The sequence below is a fragment of the Homarus americanus genome, unplaced genomic scaffold (assembly GCF_018991925.1).
Source record: "Homarus americanus isolate GMGI-L3 unplaced genomic scaffold, GMGI_Hamer_2.0 scaffold40856, whole genome shotgun sequence".
In the NCBI taxonomy this organism is placed as follows: domain Eukaryota; kingdom Metazoa; phylum Arthropoda; class Malacostraca; order Decapoda; family Nephropidae; genus Homarus; species Homarus americanus.
This window is the reverse complement of record NW_024734615.1, coordinates 7665463-7687798: the sequence shown is the minus strand read 5'-3', so window position 1 is coordinate 7687798 and position 22336 is coordinate 7665463. Positions and strand designations below refer to the sequence as shown.

The 22336-nt window shown below is 38.1% G+C and overlaps 1 protein-coding gene across 4 annotated transcripts in view; it reads left to right on the top strand.

The window, feature by feature from the left end:
- Positions 1–22336, top strand: part of LOC121870412 (endophilin-B1-like) — a gene marked incomplete at its 5' end in the record, with an annotated part of 148037 nt that overhangs the window by 117241 nt on the left and 8460 nt on the right. For all 4 annotated transcript variants that reach the window (XM_042372253.1, XM_042372252.1, XM_042372251.1 and 1 more), the window contains 1 exon segment: positions 21939–22140. In XM_042372253.1, the coding sequence (XP_042228187.1) occupies positions 21939–22140 (202 nt within the window).

Below are 22336 nucleotides of genomic sequence, written 5' to 3'. Positions count from 1 at the left end.
GCGTATGTTAAGGGCCAACTGTAATGTGATAAAGTACTGTATTGTGATAACCGGTGAAAATTATAAAAAAAATAGAAATAATCAGACTATACAAGCTGTCATTAAGTCAAGTAATTACCGCTTTTTTGCCACATATAAGCATGTCAAAGACTACAGTACCTATGCTGAGATTTTGAGCAAAATAAAATTTTATAGCCTAAACTGCAAGGCTTGGTGTTATTTTGGCCGAAAAACACTTTTGCATTCGGAATTGGAAATTAACACGCAGGTTAAGGGTATGGCTTCAAAAATTTCAAATTTAAATAATGAGATAATTAATGGCCTTAGAAATAATTAAAACACATTTAAAATACTGTACTGGTGGTATCCCTCACTATGGGAATGGGTAAATGGGGCCATGGTAAATGTGGGTAGCAAGCGTAGCAACAATTCTGATGTAACAGCGTGGTTACATCGAGACTGACTAGTGGCGGGCGGAGTGGCAGGTGGGGTGATGGCGCTATCGTGTGTGTGTGTGAGGTTGCAGGGCGGGCGGTGTCCGTGTTCGTTTGGAACCATATTTGGATAGTAAAATGATAAATTGGAAAATAGGGTTCAGTCCCCATATATATATACAGTCAACCCTCACTTTACGCGGTCCCACATTCCGCGTTTCCATGCGGTGCCCTGCCAGAACCCAGGATGCTCACATTCCGCGGTGGGTGTACCCCTTTACGCGGGTGAAGTATAATTTTTTTATTTAGCTCATAAAATTCATACAAATTATCCGGCCAGAATATAATTTACATTGCTGGAATTCTTACAATTTGATGATCATTTTGAATATAAACATCATAGATTTTGCATTAGACATACAAATTTTAGATATAACGTTTACTCTGATTAAATATGTTATCTTTTGTGCAAAATATATGACATTTATATTCAAAATATTCCTGGTCTTACAAGGAATCCAGCAATGTCAATTATATTATCTTAATTTTAGTCTGATTTATTATTTATTACTAAAAAGGTAAACAGTCTGGTATTCCCACACATTTATCTAGTAAGGACAGTTGGTGGGGGGTGGGGGGAGGGAGGGACCGGCGACCGACCACCTGGCATGTGTGAAGAATATTTTTTTTTTATTAACTGAAGATATTTGTTTTAGCTCAAAAAATTCATACAAATTACCCGGCCAGAATATAATTTACATTGCTGGAATTCTTACAATTTGATGATCATTTTGAATATAAACATCATATATTTTGCATTAGACATAAAATTTTTAGATATAATGTTTACTCTGAGTAAATATGTTATCTTTTGTGCAAAATATATGACATTTATATTCAAAATATTCCTGGTCTTACAAGGAATCCAGCAATGTCAATTATATTATCCTAACTTTAATCTGAGGTATTATTTAATACTAAATGTTAAAATCTAGTTTTTTCACCCACCCTTTCTCTTGAAGGGAGGGTTGGTGGGGGGTGGGGGGAGGGTTGGGATGGACTGACCATCTGGCTCGGTTGGAAGAGGGGGGGGCGGCAAGGTGGGGTACTTTGATTGACAGATAGTGTCATGAAGAATATTTTTTTTTTTTTATTAACTGAAGATATTTGTTTTAGCTCATAAAATTCATACAAATTACCTGGCCAGAATATAATTTACATTGCTGGAATTCTTACAATTTGATGATCATTTTGAATATAAACATCATAGATTTTGCATTAGACATATAAATTTTAGATGTAATGTTTACTCTGAGTAAATATGTTATCTTTTGTGAAAAATATATGACATTTATATTCAAAATATTCCTGGTCTTACAAGGAATCCAGCAATGTCAATTATATTATCCTAACTTTAGTTTGAGGTATTATTTATTACTATACCTGGTTTTCCCCCCAAAATTTCTCAGAGAGGGAAGAGCCAGCGAGTGCAGTGTGAGAAGAGGGGGAGGGAGTTGAGTCCATTATTTGAATGGACATTAACTTGGCGACTGTATTTCTCTATTTCTCTTAAGTATTAATTGTGTGCATGTACCATCATAAAATTAAGATGTTATTTTTACTAGAACATAGGTGTTGTGTTAGAAAAAATGGAGTTTGGGGGTCAGCTGGTCTCTATTTCATTTAATCCCATATGTTATGTTATTCACTTTACGCGTTTCTCACTTTCTGTGGTACCCTGTGGGTTACATTAACTGCGTAAAGTGAGGGTTGACTGTATATAAGTCAGTTCTGCTACAACGCGATAGTTGTGTTCTTGTAAAACCTCGCATTGTAGAAATTCGCGCAATAGAAATAACAGGGCTTATGGAGAAAATAGGGTTAGGTGCTGATTATTCGAATGCGATCACCAGAACGCTTCTTGGAGATATTCTTCTTTTCCATATTCACAGTTAATACGACAAAATTGGAGAAATATTAAGCAAAAATCATTGAGGACGCTTCAAAACAACCCACGTGTTTCAACTGATCATGTGATGGAAACAGAGAGCGCGGGTGTAAAATGCTATTAGTCCGCACTGCGAAACATTGTTTTTATTTATTTTTTTCATACAGTATTTATGGTAACAACTAAATTTGCACAAAAAGGATGAAATTTATAGAGTCCCTATCAAATAACACTTCACAAACAAAACACATGAATCAATTGAACATGTGATGTCAAATGTGAACTGTAAACACTGCATAACCCCGCGCCAAGCAACAGTACACTTAAAACGTTTGAGTGGAATCGAGTTACAGCCAACACGCGTTCGCGTTTTACAAATATCATTCTTCTACAGGTAGTTCTGCTATAACGCGATAGTAGTGTTCTTGTAAAACATCGTGTTATAGAAATTCGTGTAATAGAAATAACATGGCTTATGGAGAAAATAGGGTTAGGTGCAGATTACTCCAAATCGGAAAAAAATTTCGTAGTTAGCCTAACACAAAGGATAGCACAGTCTAAATAAATGTTACATTCATATCTAATAATGAAATCATACAGTAAATGTTACACTTTACCTTGAAAAAATATGAATATAACTTGATGGGGGATAAGGGTGATGTTGAGGCTGAGGAGTCATGAAACATCAAGCTTTTCTTCAAGTGGTATAGCCTTTCTTTTACGATCACCACCGGAAATGCGATCACCAGAGTGCTTCCCAGAGATATTCTTCTTTTCCATAGTCACAAAATTGGAGAAACAGTAATCAGAATTCACTGAGGACACTTAAAAACTTCACAAGTGTTTCAAACAAAGTGTGGAGTAAACAGAGCGCGCGGGTCTAAAACGCTATGTATTTTGTTTTTCTCTTATTTAAAATTTTACATTTTACATATACTGTACAGGTATACTGTATACATAAATATTACATAAATTATTTCTGCAATTCTTCACAAACAAAACACATAAATCAATTGAACATGTGATGTCGAACGTGAACTGTAAACACTGCATAACCCCGCACCAAGCCACAATGTACAGTACACTTTAAATGCTACTTATTTTGTTTTTCTCTCTTATTTAAAATTTTACAATTTACATATACTGTACAGGTATTTCTTCACAAACAAAACACATAAATCAATTGAACAAGTGATGTCGAACGTGAACTGTAAACATTGAGCCAAGCCACAACACTGTTCAGTACACTTTAACACTTTAAACGCTACGTATTTAGTTTTTCTCTTTTATTTAAATTTTTACGATTTACATATATATATATATATATATATATATATATATATATATATATATATATATATATATATATATATATATATATATATATATATATATATATATATATATATATATATATATATATATATATATATATATATATATATATATTTCATGTAAATCCACAATGAAAACGTGGATAAGATAAATCTTGATAAAATCACACGGGAAAATGGAAACAACGGAGCACCTTAGCTTTCGTCTTTATTCAAGACATCTTCAGAGGCAACTGGATTACATGGACAGAGAGAGGCTTAAATATACAGGGTGACCTAAAAACATGAGGTCAGCTCATAATGATGACATCCACTAATCCCCACACCAACACACACGTAGAGGAGCTTAAGAGAAGGGTGGTGACGTGACTAGCCAGGTCAGGTCAGAAAAAAGGGACCCACAAAATAACTATCATACATCTAGATCAAAGGTTTTCAAAGCATTTTTAACCTTGGGCACTGACAAATAAATTTATGTAACATATTATCAGTTTTGAACTGACCATCACTAAGGTTTATTGATTTTAATTCCTTAATCAAACTAGCTTCAACCAGAAGTCTTTCTGTGACACAAGATGATTTGTGGGGATTAGTGGATGTCATCATTATGAGCTGACCTCATGTTTTTAGGTCACCCTGTATATTTAAGCCTCTCTCTGTCCATGTAATCCAGTTGCCTCTGAAGATGTCTTGAATAAAGACGAAAGCTAAGGTACTCCGTTGTTTCCATTTTCCGTGTGATTTTATCAAGATATATATATATATATATATATATATATATATATATATATATATATATATATATATATATATAAATTAATTTACATATATATATATATATATATATATATATATATATATATATATATATATATATATATATATATATATATATATATATATATATATATATATATATATATATATATATATATATATATATATATATATATATATATATAGTAAATTGTAATTTACATATTATTCATATTATGCTAGAGCGCCCACAAAACATGAGAAACGTTTGAGTCCCCCAGTAGAGATGTCCGTTCTCTATCCACTCCAGGATGTCCGTTTTCTTTTTGTGTACTCGCTCAGGGACTCAAGTATTTCTGTATATGACACAGGATGATAAGGGAATTTGAATTTATTTGTTTATTTATTTATATATAATATACTGTAATATATTAAATATACTGCAAGTATTTTCTTTAATTTATATACGTGTTTCGCGAAAAAGGGAGGCTACATTTATGGTGATCGTTAAGGACCAAACTCCGAATCCATGACGTGACTTCTGTTCATTATTTATATCCTAAATTTACCACTGTAGGTAGTTTCAAGAATTAATGCAGTCATTTACTGAATATTCTTTGCAAAAAAATAAATTTTAAATGAATTACAGGTAGTTCTGCTATAACGCGATAATTGTGTTCTTGTAAAATATCGTGTTATAGAAAATCGCGTAATAGAAATAACAGGGCTTATGGAGAAAATAGGGTTAGGTGCAGATTACTCCAAATCGAAAAAATTTAGTAGTTAGCCTAACACAAAGGATAGCACAGTCTAAATAAATGTTACATTCATATCTAATAATGAAATCATACAGTAAATTTAACACTTTACCTTGAAAAAATATGAATGTAACTTGATGGGGGAGAAGGGTGATTTTGAGGTTGATAACATCAAGCTTCTCTTCAAGTGTTATATCCTTTCTTTTACGATAATCACCGGGAATTCTATCATCAGAATGCTTTTTGGAGATATTCTTCTTTACCATATTCACAGTTAATACCACAAAATTGGAGAAATAGTAAGCAAAAATCGCGTTATAGCAAACAAGCGATCGCGTTATACAAATATTGTTCCGAATTCATAAATCGCGTTAGAGCAAATTCGCGTTATCAAAACACGCGTTATAGCAGAACTCACTGTATTTATAAGAGATAAGTATTATGATCAGTAAATATACAGATATGCATTACTGACCACCTCCGAACACAAGGACGGCTAAAAATAGCCACAGGCGGTCACAGTCAAGGTCACTTTCCCTTTCTTGTCACTGGCAAATGGGGGAGGGGGGGATGATAATAGCAGCTGTGTTTATTACGGTATGTTAGACTGGTTTATAATACATTTTTATTATTTTAATATACCGGTAATCTTCATTTTAATCCAGCTTACCAAACGTAAGTTTCAGTATAAAATAATTAGTGGTACTGTAGGACCTTGTGAGTGGTTTACTGTATACATAAATATTACATAAATTATTTCTGCAATTCTTCACAAACAAAACACATAAATCAATTGAATATGTGATGTCGAACGTGAACTGTAAACACTGTGTGTGATGTAGAGAGAGCGCGGGTGTAAAACGCTATGTAATTTGATTTTCTCTTTTATGTAAAATTTTACAATTTACTTATAATATATAGGTATACTGTATACATAAATATTACATACATTATTTCTGCAATTGTTCACAAACAAAACACATAACTCAATTGAACATGTGATGTCGAACGTGAACTGAAGCCACAACAACCGTTCGAGTGGAATCGCGTTAGAGCAAACGAGTTCGCGTTTTACAAATATCGTTCCTCAATTCATAAATCGCGTTCGAGCAAATTCGCGTTGTCAAAACACGCGTTATAGCAGAACTCACTGTATTCATCAATCACGTTATAGCCAATTCGCGTTGACAAAACACTCGTTGTAGCAGAAATGACTATATATATATACAGTATATATATATATATATATATATATATATATATATATATATATATATATATATATATATATATATATATATATATATATATATATATATATATATATATATATATATATTATATATATATATATATATATATATACAGTCATGCGCCGGTTAACGTCCAACCGAACAACGTCCGATCGCATATACGTCCATGGCCCCCCCCCAAAAAAGTGACGCCTGCTGGACCAGCACTCCACGACCCCCTGACGGAGACACGATGATCCTCCCCATACTGGTCAGATATTATGTGTTAAAAGAATATGCTTCCTTACTTAGGCTTTTTTTAAGCATTTGCCTACAGGTGTAATGTTAACCTACATCTATTGAGGATAAAATCTTTCACCTACAAATTGACAATGACACATTTACTGTAATCAGACATATCTAGTTGCCTCAACAATTGCACCCCCAGTTGCAATTGGGGTTGCAATTTCAAATTCTGTGGCATTACTAAGAATATTGAAGTCTCTGGTGCACTCTAAGATTAAGAGAGAAAACGGGGGACTCAGGCGTCTTGATGTGAGAGAAAACGGACTCGTATGATGGGGGACCAAATATAAAAAGCATAGCTACATGTTTTGTGGACTACAGTATTAAGCGTACCCTTTTCATCACTTTGTAATAAACCTAGCCATGCCTATGTGTGTGTATGATATTTACCATAACATTATATATATATTTAGTGGGTATAAATGGTCATAAAATGGGAAACTTGGGGTTGGGTCTTGGGTGCCTGGAACCAATTAGAATAAATTCCATAGGTTCTGTACTTTCGTTATCGGCGGGGTCCCAATTAGGCGCGATAACCAAGGGATGACTGTACTGTACTGTATATACTTGTGACACTGGCCAGTTGCTTCTGGTGTTATGGTACAGGGGTACCAAGTGACAGCACTAGGATCCCGCTTCCTCTATCAAGGAATAAACAATTAAAATTAAAATTAAAAAAAACATTCAAATCATGGGACCTAGCGAATCTAAATGGACCTAGAGCGGGAACAGTCACGTATGCATCGCTTATTCTTATAGATTGTGCTGCCAGGCGTACGTTATCTAGTGAATTTAGTCAATATTGTACAGTAACAATGGACCTAAGTGCAAACCTGTATTGTACATGTACTAAATGATTAAGGTACTAAAATTGTTATGTCTATTGCAAATATAGCTTGTTTATACAGCTATTCAAATAAATTACTATCTTACAAGAATCCCTCCAATGTAAGTTATATTCACCCAGGTCGTTTGGGTGGCAAATTATGAGAAGAGGTTAGTCACTCTTAAGTAATGATAAATAAACACGTAGGCAGGCCTTCAGCTCCAACTGTCAAATCTTATCTCAAATAAATAAATAAACACCATTCACTATCTACCCGATCCTTAGATTTCCCATGCATCAACGCATGCAGTGGAGCAGCTATTTGGGCAAACCCTTTAACAAATTTCCTATAAAATGATGTGAACCCTACAAAAGACCGCACATCTTTCACCGTCTTTGGGACTGGCCAATCTCTTACTACCCTAATCTTCTCAGGATCAGCTGTGATGCCTTCAGCTGACACCTGATATCCTAAATAACTTACTTTGGAAGCCATTATTTCACACTTTTTAGGTTTAAATCTTAAGTTATTCTCCCTCATCCTGCAAAATAATTCCCTCAATCTGACTATATGCTGATCTATTGTACTTGAAAACACCATCACGAGGAGAAAATCTTATCCCCTAAAATCCGCTCCATGTATCTCTGAAAGGTTCCCGGACTATTTGACAATCCCATAGGCAGTCGCCTGTACTCAAAGTGTCCGAAGCTTGTGCTGAAGGCAGTCTTTGGACGGTCTGAAGGTTTTACTTCGATCTGGTGATATCCTGCTGCTAGATCAAACGTTGAGAAAAACTGGGCCCCTGTAAGAGATTCTAGAGTTTCATTTATTCTAGGCAGAGGAAACGCATCGCGTACCGTGACCTTATTTAAGTCACGATAGTCAATGCACAACCTCAGCGTCCCGTCCTTTTTCCTCACTACTACAATGGCGGCAGAGTACGGACTCTCACTATGCTGAATTACTCCCTGATCTAACAGCTGGCTAATGTGCTGCTTCACCTCTGGTACCTGGTTTGGAGGGATCCTCTGGTATGGCACCCTAACTGGCCGGTCTGTAGTCACTGGGATCTCATGCTGAACCCCAATAGCCTTTCCTATGGGCTGGCCCTCCCCTTCAAAAATATCACTAAACTCCTCTATTAAACCCCTAACTGTACGCTCTTGTTCCTCATTCATTTTCTCCGTGTGCACTTTGACCTCCGTACGGGCATCCGGTTGAACTGTCCTCACATACACCTCCTCACTGATGTCTGCCTCGACTTCCGTCCCAGAAGCCACTTTCCCAATCCGCCAATTGCCCCTCAAGTTCTTACGACGATCAGACAGATTTGCCACCAACACCTGGGTCATGCCTCTCACCACTCTTACAGCTGTCGGCAACACTATCACACCCTCAGGCATCCAACCTTCATCCTCCATTGGTAGAGGTTCAATCACAACTTCTTTGTTAGCTACCTGGCTTAATGAGGGAACACATACTGACAGCAACCGAGTACTCCGGGGAGGAATGGTTGGGCTTTTCTTCCTCTCCGTTGTACAATACCCCAGGCTGATGGCCTCTATTGCACATAACTGCCTAACCTCATGCAAGCAATTTTCCCAATGAGCGGTGCTCCTGGCTTCCCTGCACAAGTGATACATGTGCGGCCAAATCTCCGAAACCTCCCCCAGCACATTCATCCCCAACAACCCAACATGCGATTGCCCCTTACCCTGGGTCTCAATCCCTGGACAAACCAACAGCCCCACATCAGTGACTTCCACCCCACATACAACCATAGTGACCCGAATACACCCCACACACGGCACTGGAAACCCTGACGCCCCCTTTTACCCTTATTCGAGTGGGCTGCAACACCACGCCTGCAGGCTCCAGCTCCCGACAGTAGAAGTGTTCATCAATTAACGACACTTCTGCCCCAGTATCTGCTAAACCCCACATTTCACGACCTGCTACCAGCACCGAAACCTTAGGACACTCTGCTTTCAGCCTTAAGGTACCTTCTGTCGTGATTAAATTTGTCATGCGGACCACGCTTGACCACGGGTCCGCTCTCTCTTGGTTCATAACATCGCCGGTGGAATCTATTGGTGAGGCCAGGAGCGGTTGGCGGGGACTGCCTGGCCTTGACCATTTCCCGACCGCCAGTTCCGATTGTTATTTCCAACTCGATACTGGCCATTGGCCACGTATCCCCTTGGGACACTCTCCTGGTCCAGACCTGTTCGTGCAATTGAAACCGAGATGGCCCTCTTGTCCACACGCATAGCACATCGGGAGAATCGAGCCCCCAGCCTGCGGTTCGTTCTCCCTTCCCTTAGTCAGCGGTACCTCCCTCAAAGCCGCTCGTTTTTGTTCCGCCTCTCTCAGCCCCGTGATCCACTCATCTAGATTACGGTGAGGATACTTCTGGATCTCCTCCAATAACCACATACGGCTTTTTTCCTCCTTGAGCCCCCGAGTGATTGCATCTCCCAACAGGGCCTTATCATATTTATGTCCATGGTGGTTCAACTCATCTTTTAAATGGAGCGTAGCATCATAATATTCAAGAAGCGTTTCGTTGCTCCGTTGTTTCCGATTCATCACCTTCTGAATGGCGTCGTACGTGGCCGTCTGCCCGCCGTATTGCTGCTTCAAATAACTAGTTAATTCGTCTACGGTTTCCCAGTCTCTGCGTGCATTGTATACGCAATCTGCCGCAGGCCCCGCAAGATGCCCCAACTGAGCTAGGTGTTGTTGATGTTCCTTCTCCAACTGTTGCAATTGTGTGTGGTGCTCCCCCCTTAACTGTTGTACATATACTCCATACTCCCCCCCTGATTTGGTTCGCCCATGCCTGACATTCCCCATTGATCTTCCTTTCTAACTGTTCCAATCGTTCCTGGTACTCTCCCCAGATTTTCCCCTCTAGCTTCCCAATACGTTCCACGAACTCTTCTCTCAACTGTACCAAACTCGGGCTGTCTCTCCTTTTCTCCGAGTAACCCCGCACCGTCAACCACAACAAACCCATTCCCAGGGCGAGCATGAGTAGAGCTGGGGTCACACACTCTACCGTTTCCATCCACTCCATGATTCCTCCCATTATCCCAACCACATAACTATCAGTCACGAAATAAAAATAACTACGCTCTGCTACCATTTGTAACCGGTCGGAATTACTGGACTTTAATTTCTCACTTGACTTGGGGTTTATTAAAGATTATTAGATGGTAATTGCAGTGGAAGCGCCCCTTAGTGAGAAATCCCGAACCAGCACAAGAGCACTTAACTTTACTAACCAAAATGATTGTCCGTGACCCGTGGAAGGATAGCGTCTGTGACTGGGATGAATGAGACACACTGTAAAATTTACACTTATATTCCCTCCAACACTACAAACACAATCAAATAGTGGTACACCAATATGCGCACTTTTTAACCTGAACTTAAAATACTATTCTGGTGAATAAAAGTTATACACGATGTGGAAATTATTAGAAACTCAGGCAATGCCTCATTAGAGGATAATAAGTTTAAAGTATTAAGAAATGTTGCTTGCACACATGAACCAGGCCTTAAGGGCTTTCAACAAAATATCAATCACTGAGAAAATGGTATTAAAAAAATAAGAAATCAATAACTCTACAATGAATAGGCCTTAGGGCACTCACCAAAATTATATCCAGCACTGAGAAAATGGTATAAAAATCAGAGCTTATTAACTCCACCCTGAATAGGCCTTCAGGGCGCTCAACAAAATTATATTACCTTAACAGATACACACCTCCTAACCTAACTTAAACACTACTCTGGGGAACAAGGGTTATACCTGAGATTGAAATTATAAGGAAATATTAAATGCACACAGCATACATTAGTAACTGAAAAAATAGTATTAACTACACACAAAAATATTGTCATTATTATTAAGAAGTTACTGAGTCCACCAATACCCGTGAACCATGCTTCCTAACCTAACACACACACAGATTCCACCTGCACTCCGTAGTCGTTTAAGGCACAACCAACAGGCACCCGTAGTTTAAGGCCCAAATCAGCCTTTCTCCACCTTGGAAACTGTACCTCTAAACTCCACTGACTCTTGGCCCCAGTGTGCGACCCTGTATCACTCAGCTGGCTTCACTTTACCCCCAGTACATCCATGAAGCGGAAGGGAGTGAGCCAATCAGACCTTGTACAGTCGAGAGAAGCTTTAGCTTCCCGTTAGCAAGAGGGTTTCACTAAGCTGCTTGAGACATGTGGTATTGTGAGCCGAGGTAGAGGAGAGCTGATGACCCCAACGATCGTCCCGTCGTCAGCTGGGCACCCAGACGGCTAGATTCACTCAAGAGATCCTTTGATTCCCCGCTAAACAGTGACAGGCCTACACTGATCGGTCCAACGGCGACAATCGCCACCCTCAATCATCAACGGCAGTCTCAAACGGCAGTCAATCTCTCACAGTCATCGCTCGCAGTCAATTTCTCGCAGTCATCACTCTCGCAGTCAAGTGGGTTCCGACGGAAACCCTGAAATGAACTCACTGTTAGCTCTTGTTAACTTTATCACTGCCCTATCTAAACCCTGTCTGAGATCGAATGCGACTTACTTGTTATACTGCAATAGCGCAACTCAGGTGACTAGGCCACGTGACTATTTCTGTGACGGACGCGCAGGGACGTCTTGTTGATCCGAATGCTTTCGCGTTACTGAGAGCTAGCCAACCTCGTGTCCTCTCAAGGCGTCAGCTTTGGCCTACGTGACATATTTTCCGCCTAACTAATAACTCCTTGGGACACCCGTAACATTATTCAGACTGATAAACGATCTATAATAATTCCAAATTCAATAATAGTCGCTTAACTTCATGAATCGCATCATTTTTAATTCGGCAAATTACATTTAATATCATATAGGCCTAGTTCCACAACCTCTCGCTATGTGTGGGGAGCGCTCTCTTCCCTCAGACGACCTTGAAAACTCATGGCGCGGCGTTCGAAATTACACTGAAATTTCTGAATATTACATATATATATATATATATATATATATATATATATATATATATATATATATATATATATATATATATATATATATATATATATATATATATATATATATATATATATATATATATATATATACACACACACACACACACCTGAGCCCGTCTTGCGACTCACGTGTGGACTTGGGCAAGGCCGGGACTTGCCTCAGATATAGATAAAAAAAAAAAATTTAAATGACATGCATTTTCTATACCGAAACGTTTCCAGTTAATGTAGTCTCCATGTATAATTAGAAAATTATGTGGGCCCCATGTGCATTCAGCTGACTACATTAAAGGTTAAGTGCTCAGTCACACTGTATCCATTCCTTATTATTTATTACTTTCACTGTACTGTATCCATTCATCATTATTCATTACTTTTACTATATATTTCATTGTGAATTTATTAAAAATTTTTTTATATCGGACTTACTGACATATCCAAGACTTAGTTTGAGACCTAACAGTAAATCAGGTCTGGAATATATATATATATATATATATATATATATATATATATAATGTGGCTGAACAACGTCGTTGCCCTCTCTACAAAAAAAACACTTCCATGATGGACCTCCTCTGGCAACCCCAGGAACCATTCCATGCAGCCAGATATTGTGTTGAAGGAATATCCTTCCTTAGGCTTTAGTAAGCATTTGCCTCCAGGTGTAATATTAACCTACATCTATTGAGGATAAAATCTTTCACCAACAAATTGACAATAACACATTTGCTGTAATCAGACATATCTAGTTGCCTCAACAATTGCAACCCCAGTTGCAATTGGGGTTGCAATTTCAAATTCTGTCTCATTACTAAGGATTAACAAAGTCTCTGGTGCACTCTAAGATTAAGAGAGAAAACGGAGGACTCAGGAGTCCTGAAGCGAGAGAAAACGGACTCCTATGATGGGGGACACAAGCACTCACACGTGCCACTCATACTGACAGACTTGACACTCACTTACTTGACAAGTTTTACCAACCATTAGTTGTGTATGTTATCTAGTGAATTTAGTCAATAGTGCACAGTACAAGTACACTGCAAGACAGTGGTCCCTCGGTTAACAATGGACCAAATTGCAAACCTGTACTGTACATGTACTAAATGATTACGGTACTAAAATTGTTATGTCTATTGCAAATATAGTGTTTATACAGGTATTCAAATAAATCACTATCTTACAAGAATCCCAGCAATGTAAGTTATATTCACCCAGGTCGTTTGGGTGGCAAATTGTGAGAAGAGCTTAGTCATTCTTAAGTAATGATAAATAAACACGCAGGCCTTCAGCGCCCACTGTCAAATCATTTCTCAAATAAATAAATAAACACCAGACACTCTGTCACCTCACCTCCTGCTCTCCCCCTGCTCCCCCCTCTTCCCACGCAGCAAGCTACCTCCCTCCTTGCCTCCCTCCTTGTGTTCCCAGACAAAAGATTGGTGATTTCTTTATGCTTTAAGGTGTTTATTTTATATAATATCTCAGACTAAATTTAGGATAATATTATTTGCATTGCTAAAATCCTTGCAAGACAGAGATTAATTTAAATATAAACGCCATATATTTTGCTCGAGATAAAAATTGTAGTACATTAGTGAACAGTATTGTAGTACATTTTATAATATAAATATTTTCAACTGTTTTTTGGGTAGATTTACATAAATATCTTCATTTATTTTCATCCATTTACATGCACACACCATACTAAAAGAAACGTAAAAGAAAGAAATGGCTTTAGTGCAAAGCTGCACTGCACATGTACTAATTTGATTACGGTACTAAAATTGTTATGTCTTGTGCGAATTATAGGTTGCCTATATTTAAATAAATCAACATCTTACACGAATCCCAGCAATGTAAATTATATTCACCCAGGTCATTTCACTGGCTGTTTATAAGAGAGAAGCTTAGTCACTTAAGAACTGATAAATATACACGCGTTAGACCTGGGCCTGTGCCAACTGTCAAACTGCTCCTCTACCCCCACGCCCCGTTGCTCGCTTGCTCCCTCCCTCCTTCTCCCCCATCTGCCCAGCGTTGCTGGAATCCTTGTAAAGCAGTGAATAATTTTAATATAAATGTCATATATTTTGCACAAGAGATAAAAATTAATCACCTGTATCACATTACAGTAGTGATTTAAGAGCAAAAGTGTATATGTACGTATATAGTATTCCACATACACGTAAGTATGAATAAAAAGTTTGTGATGATCGGACAACGTCCATTTCGGTTAACGTCACGTTTCCAAGAACGTATCTAGGACGTTAACCGGCGCATGACTGTATTTTCATGGGCCACGAACGCATATGCGATCGGACGTTGTTCGGAAGGACGTAAAGCGACACATGACTGTACATCTGAAATCACTTAATTTAAGATAAAAGAAGAAATAGAATGATAAAATGCAGTAAATGAAAGTAAAAAATAAGGCATCAGGTAAATAAAATACAGTACAATAAACTGTACAATAATAAATAAGAGCAGTACTGTACTCCAAATTAGGATGTATGAATCCCTTATAAACTTGAAGCAACTGCTCAGGAGTGAAGTAGCTACGGCATATGTACAGCATTCCCAGCTTTTGGGAGGCAGATTTAGCAGTGTTGTGGATGTGTGGTTCCCATGACACATTAGAGGAAATGGTGAGGCTTAGCATATCTATTTTAGAGCTTGGCAGAATGATTGCATCCTGAAATGTGATTGGTGGGATATCTTTTATTTTGGAAAGTGTGATTGGTAAATACAGTACTGTGTTTTATTATTATTGAATTTAACCAAATTTCTACCTCCCCATTCGGAGATGCTGCACAGATCCTCATTGATAGATGAAACGATATCAGCTCTTAGAAACAGATCTAGTTTGAGAGAGGGTGAAGGGAAAAATGTGAAGAAGAGTGAAGAGTAGAATTATCAGCGTAAGAATGGATAGAATTAGTATTAGTGTGAAGTAAATCATTGATAAAAAGAAGGAATATAGTAGGTGAAAGAACAGAACCCTGTGGGACACCACTATTGGTAGAGAGAGAGCGAGAGATCAAACCCTCAACAACAACTGCCTTGGATCGGTTCTCAAGGAAGCTAGAAATTAGAGAAAAAAGTGGAGGAGAGACACCATAAGAGGGAAGTTTAGAAAGCAAAGACTTGTGCCATACCTTGTCAAATGCTTTGAAGATGTCGAGGGCTACGACGAAAGCTTTCCCATAATCCCTAAGAGAGGATGACCAAAGATGGTTGCAGTAGGAGAGCAGACCACCAGTAGATCTCGCCTGGCGAAAGCCATACTGGTGATCCGACAAAAGAGAAAGGCATTCGGGGTGACGGAGAAAATGAGAGTAAGATAATTTAAAAAATCTTAGAGAGAGATGAAGTTAGGGCAATGAGGCGATAGTTAAAGGGATTAGAATGGTCCTCCTTCTTCAGGATGGGTTGAACCAAGGCACGCTTCCAAGACGAAAGAAAAATTGGGGTTTTGGGGCAGAGGCATAAGAGGTGAGCAAGCACAGGGGTCAGAATTTCAGCACACTCCCTCAGAACATGAGAGGATATCCCGTCTGGTCCACGCGCCTTACTCACATCCAGATTGGATAATACACCAGCAACCCTACGATTGGAGAGTTGACACCTTGCCATTCACGGGTTTGCGATTCGCGATTTGGACGATTTGCAGTAAAGCAGATGGTGGCTATGGTGACTAGCTTGTGAGCCTTTTCCCACAGCGCAACGAGTCACCACACGTGCCCGCAGCGTCTCCTCTCCCTCTGTTTGTGCTCAACCATTGTCTGTGATGGAGCATCTCATGTTGTACTCTCAATACTTTACTGCTTCTGTGTGAAATGGCCCTTAAAAGACTTCCTAGTGTCAGTGCTAGTGATGCTAGTGGAGTAAAATGTGAAAGGCAGAAGTCAGTGATGACCCTGACAAAGAAAGTTGAATTATTAGATAAGTTAAAAGAGCTGCCACGGCTGGTCGGTTGTTTGGTATAGGAATACAGTCGTGCACTAAGGTAGTATATGTTGCTATTTGTGGTTTTGCCTATTCACGCCATTCCTTGGAACCTAACCCCGGTGAACAACAAGGGTTTACTGTACAGTACAGTATATGGGTTAAAAATTTCAAATTCTGATAATTACTATAGAGGTTAATTAATGGCCCTTGAAATATTTGGAATACATTTAGAATACTGTACAAGAGAATGAATGAGTCCCACAGAAATTTAAAAAGAAATAAGAGTGCGATACATGATTGTATAAAAAAAGTAATTTTACTTTTCTTACTTTTATCCTCTTTTCTGATCGGTTCGTTACCGCTTAGGCGGTCGATCACACTCTGTTACTCACTGTTGGTAAGTACAGTATACTGAGCATGTACTGGCTCCAGAAGGTATCTGTACCTGCATCAATGTTGCTGATCTTGAATAAGCTCACACTCAGTGCCATCACAACACTCTCTGGCAGATAGTTCCAGGAGTATACAATTCTCACTCCAAAAAAGTTTGCCCTCACAATTTTCTGAATTTGTGGCTTCTTCATCCTTAAGCTGTCACCCCTTGTCCTTGTCCATCTTTAGTATAAACTAGGCAACTGCCGGCATTCTATTCTTTCCAGGTAACTAAGGTTCTGTAGTGCAGACACCAGTCTTGTTGCCCTCCTTTGGATATTTTTAATAAGCTGACACTCTCTAGCATATCTCAGTGCAGTAATATTGACAATATATACAGTTCTGTACAGTACCTAGATTTTGTCAAGGCTTTTGACAGCTTACCTCATGAAAGGCTAAGAATTAAACTGGAAGGGTACGAGATTCGGAGGAGTGTTCTAATGTGGATCGGAGACTTTCTTACATGATTGCAAGCAGTGTGTGGTGATTAATGGCACAAAATCGGTACATGTACCCATGACAAGCGGGGTACCACAGGGCAGTGTATTGGGCCCATTATTGTTTGTTTGTTTGTTTGTTTCATAAATGACATGCCAGAAGCTATACACTCCTCCATACGAATGCTTGTGGACGATACCAAGTTATTCAGGGAAATTAAGAACCAAGCATCAGACTGAAGAGCTACAGAAAGATCTGTGTCAGCTTCAAGAATGATTGAATAAGTTGCTGCTTAGATTCAATGCTACAAAGTGTAAGAGGATACACCTAGGTCATTCCAATAGTAAGGAGGCATATCACATGTTCCAATGAGATGAAGATACTGCATTAATAGAGATTGAATGTGAAAAGGACCTGGGTGTGTATTGTACAATGAACTGAAGTTCTCTGGCCAGTGGAAGAAGAAAGTGAATCAAGCAACTAAACTAGACGGTTGTTCAGTTATCTAGACGGTCCGCCCCTTGTAACGATCTTCAGGAGTAAGGAGCTTCCCCGACTGAAGTACTGTCACCCCGTCTGGTCCCCGAGATATGCTAGAGACTGTCAGTCGAATGAAAATGTCCAAAGGAGGGCCACCAGACTGGTTCCTGCACTATGGCACCTCAGTTATCCAGAGAGATTAGAACGCCTGCAACTTCCTAGTTTATACTATAGATGTGCAAGGGGTGACCTAATTGAAGTGTATAAACATCTCAGTGGGAACTACTCAGTCGAGTGTCCATACCTGGAACTGGCGGACGCCTACCCCACAAGGGGTCACAGCTCAAGGTTGAAGAAGGCACAAGTCCAGAAAACTGTGAGAGCAAACTTTTTTGGAGCAAGAATTGTGAATTCTTGGAACAATATGCCAGTGTGTGTTGTGACGGCGTTGAGTGTGACCTCTTTTAAGACCAGACCTGACGAACACTGGAGCAGGTTCAGATACATTCAGGAGCCAGTGCATGCTCAGTACTTGCTAACAGTGCATAACAGAGACGTGGCTGACCGCCCAAATGGCTAACAAGCCAATCAGCCAATAAGTGGCGAAGAAAATAAAAACAAAAGTAAACGGGGAAAGACCTTGTGTTCATTAAGTGTCTCCTGTCTTGTGCAAAAAGTGTAAAGAATAATAAAATTTATATGTTAATTTTTGCAAAATCTTTTGACATATTTCATATACGAAGTGGTCCAAGCAGTGTACATAGGAGTTGTTTTTGAGAACACATGAGAAGTAGTCCAGAATGTTAAAATACTGTATACAGGTAGTTCTGCTATAACGCGATAATTGTGTTCTTGTAAAATATCGTGTTATAGAAAATCGCGTAATAGAAATAACAGGGCTTATGGAGAAAATAGGGTTAGGTGCAGATTACTCCAAATCGAAAAAATTTAGTAGTTAGCCTAACACAAAGGATAGCACAGTCTAAATAAATGTTACATTCATATCTAATAATGAAATCATACAGTAAATGTAACACTTTACTTGATGGGGGAGAAGGGTGATTTTGAGGTTGATAAAATCGAGCTTCTCTTCAAGTGTTATATCCTTTCTTTTACGATCATCACCAGGAATTCTATCACCAGAACGCTTCTTGTTGATATTCTTCTTTACTATATTCACAGTTAATACAGTGGGGTATGCTATAACGAACGGATTCTACTACGAATATTCCTATAACGAACGGTTTTACCTATAAAATTGAGAATGCTATAACGAACGAAACTCCTACAACGAACATTATTTAAATTTTTTTTTTCTAATTTATTGTTTTTTTATTACAAATATTAATGATATTCTTTATTTCAGGGGTTTAGATGCATATTTATGCACTTTTTTACAATTTTTACAATTTTATATTACAGTTGTACTTTAACGCCAATAGAACCCAGAGGGTGTTAAGTGACCGCGTTAAGTGAACAACAGAACATATGGGATTAATTCCAATAGAAACCGGCCCGACCCCCAAACTCCACTTTTTGAAGACACATAACTATGTTGTAGTAAAAATAACATCTTAATTTTATGATGGTACATGCACACAATTAATACTTAAGAGAAATAGAGAAATACAGTCGCCAAGTTAATGTCCATTCAAATAATGGACTCAACTCCCTCCCCCTCTCACACTACACTGCCGGCTCTTCCCTCTCTGAGAAATTTTTGGGGGAAAACCACTAAATTTTAATAAATAATACCTCAAACTAAAGTTAGGATAATACAATTGACATTGCTGGATTCCTTGTAAGACCAGGAATATTTTGAATATAAATGTCATATATTTTGCACAAAAGATAACATAGTTACTCAGAAAAAATTTTATCTAAAATTTGTATGTCTAATGCAAAATATATGATGTTTATATTCAAAATGATCACCAAATTATAAGAATTCCAGCAATGTAAATTATATTCTGGCCGGGTAATTTGTATGAATTTTATGAGCTAAAACAAATATCTTCAGTTAATAAAAAAAAAATAATCTTCAGGACACTATCTGTCAATCAAAGTACCCCACCTTGCCTTCCCCCCTCTTCCAACCGCGCGGTCAGTCCCAACCCTCCCCCCCACCCCCCACCAATCATCCCTTCAAGAGAAGAGTGGGTGAAAAATTTAGATTTTAACATTTTGTATTAAATAATACCTCAGATTAAAGTTAGGATAATATAATTGACATTGCTGGATTCCTTGTAAGACCAGGAATATTTTGAATATAAACGTCATATATTTTGCACAAAAGATAACATTCTTACTCAGATTAAACATTTTATCTAAAAATTTTATGTCTAATGCAAAATATATGATGTTTATATTCAAAATGATCATCAAATTATAAGAATTCCAGCAATGTAAATTATATTCTGACCGGGTAATTTGTATGAATTTTATGAGCTAAAACAAATATCTTCAGTTAATAAAAAAAAAAAATATTCTTCACGGGGTAACAGATGGTCGGTCGGTCCCTCCCTCCCCCCCACCCTCCACCAACCGTCCCAAGGAGATGTGTGGGAAAACCAGAATACTTAACTTTTTTGTAATAAATAATACCTCAAACTAAAGTTAGGATAATATAATTGACATTGCTGGATTCCTTGTAAGACCAGGAATATTTTGAATATAAATGTCATATATTTTGCACAAAAGATAACATAGTTACCCAGAGAAAAAATGTTATCTCAAATTTGTATGTCTAATGCAAAATATATGATGTTTATATTCAAAATGATCACCAAATTATAAGAATTCCAGTAATGTAAATTATATTCTGGCCGGGTAATTTGTATGAATTTTATGAGCTAAAACAGGCAGTCAGGCAGGGTGGCGGGTGGGTGGGGCAAATCTAAAAATAGCATCTCGAGCCGGACACTCACCGCGTATATGTGGAAAAAATCCGTGTTAAGTGAAAGTTCAGCTCTGGCGAGGCACCGCGTATATGATAAAACACGTTAAGTGAAACCGCGTTAGGCGGGGTAATACTGTATATTTTTCAGTGTTAAGTAGTTGTATTTGGGGGCCTGGAACGGATTAATCCTATAACGAACGAATGCTATAATGAACAAGGTTCTAAAACCAATTAGATTCGTTATAGCATACCCCACTGTACCACAAAATTGGAGAAATAGTAAGCAAAAATCGCGTTATACAAATATCGTTCCTAATTCATAAATCGCGTTAGAGCAAATTCGCGTTATCAAAACACGCGTTATAGCAGAAATCACTGTACTGTAATTTTCAGTATTCGTTTTGATCACTAGTTCATTTATACGGGCAGTGATGTCACACAGGGGAGTATGACACCCCTTCAGTAATTCTGCTTGTAAGTACAAAAATAGCTTGTGGGTACAACCCTACAAAGTATGGGTACAGAACTAAAAGATGCCACAAAACAAAATGAGAGTAAATTTGGCCAGAATTCTGGAAATTATGCAATGGGTTATTTATTCAATGGCATTTTTAATCAGTGGATGCTTTTATACATACAGTAATTGCTTTTTATAATCTGATCAATTTGGAGATGTGGAAATTGAACTACCGTACATCTCATTAATAACACTTAAGTTTTGTCGGCGCACGTCAGTCATAAAGCAAGGGTTTGGTCCTTATAATTCATATTATAACAAAGGCATGTCTTTGGAGGTTGTTTGGAGTGAGGAGGTTGGTGCTATGAACCCAATACGGTATATGATATTGTCAAGTGAGTTGCAGTCTGTATTAGAAAGAGAGAGCTGTGTAACATTATGATCCATCATACTCCAATGTCTAAGAGCAAATTGTGATTTCTAGTTACTCTCTCTGAACAGTGGCTGTCAAGTTAGGGGTTTACTTTGGAAACTTAAGTCGCTCTTCACTGGTTCTTTTGTAAAGTGGGTTTTCATGATCAAACTTTTATTTCTTATTTTACCAAGAATTTATGTTAACAAAGTCTTCTTATTGCCTATAGCCTCTCCTTGAATACTGAGGACACTACTGGACCAGCAACTACTTCAACCACGGAAGCTAAAGCTGCTGCTCCAGAAGTCTCATCCACTGCCAAAGAGAATGGGTCCAAAGATGCAGATGAAGAAGGCTCTTGGAGGCGGGCAAAAGTAGTTTGTGATTATGATGCAACAAACAGAGATGAAATGAGTCTTATGATGAATGAGGTGAGTGGTATCAAACAATGTTTTCTGGAAAATTTAATCTGAATTTAAATCCACTAAGTGTGGCAGTAGAAATTTCCTAGAATGTTAGAAGTTTTTTATTCCCAAAAAGATAAGATAGAAATATGACTGGAGTTATCTTCATCAGAGAATTCAGGTATAGATGTCACTCATTTAAAAAAAAAATTAAAATTATTGG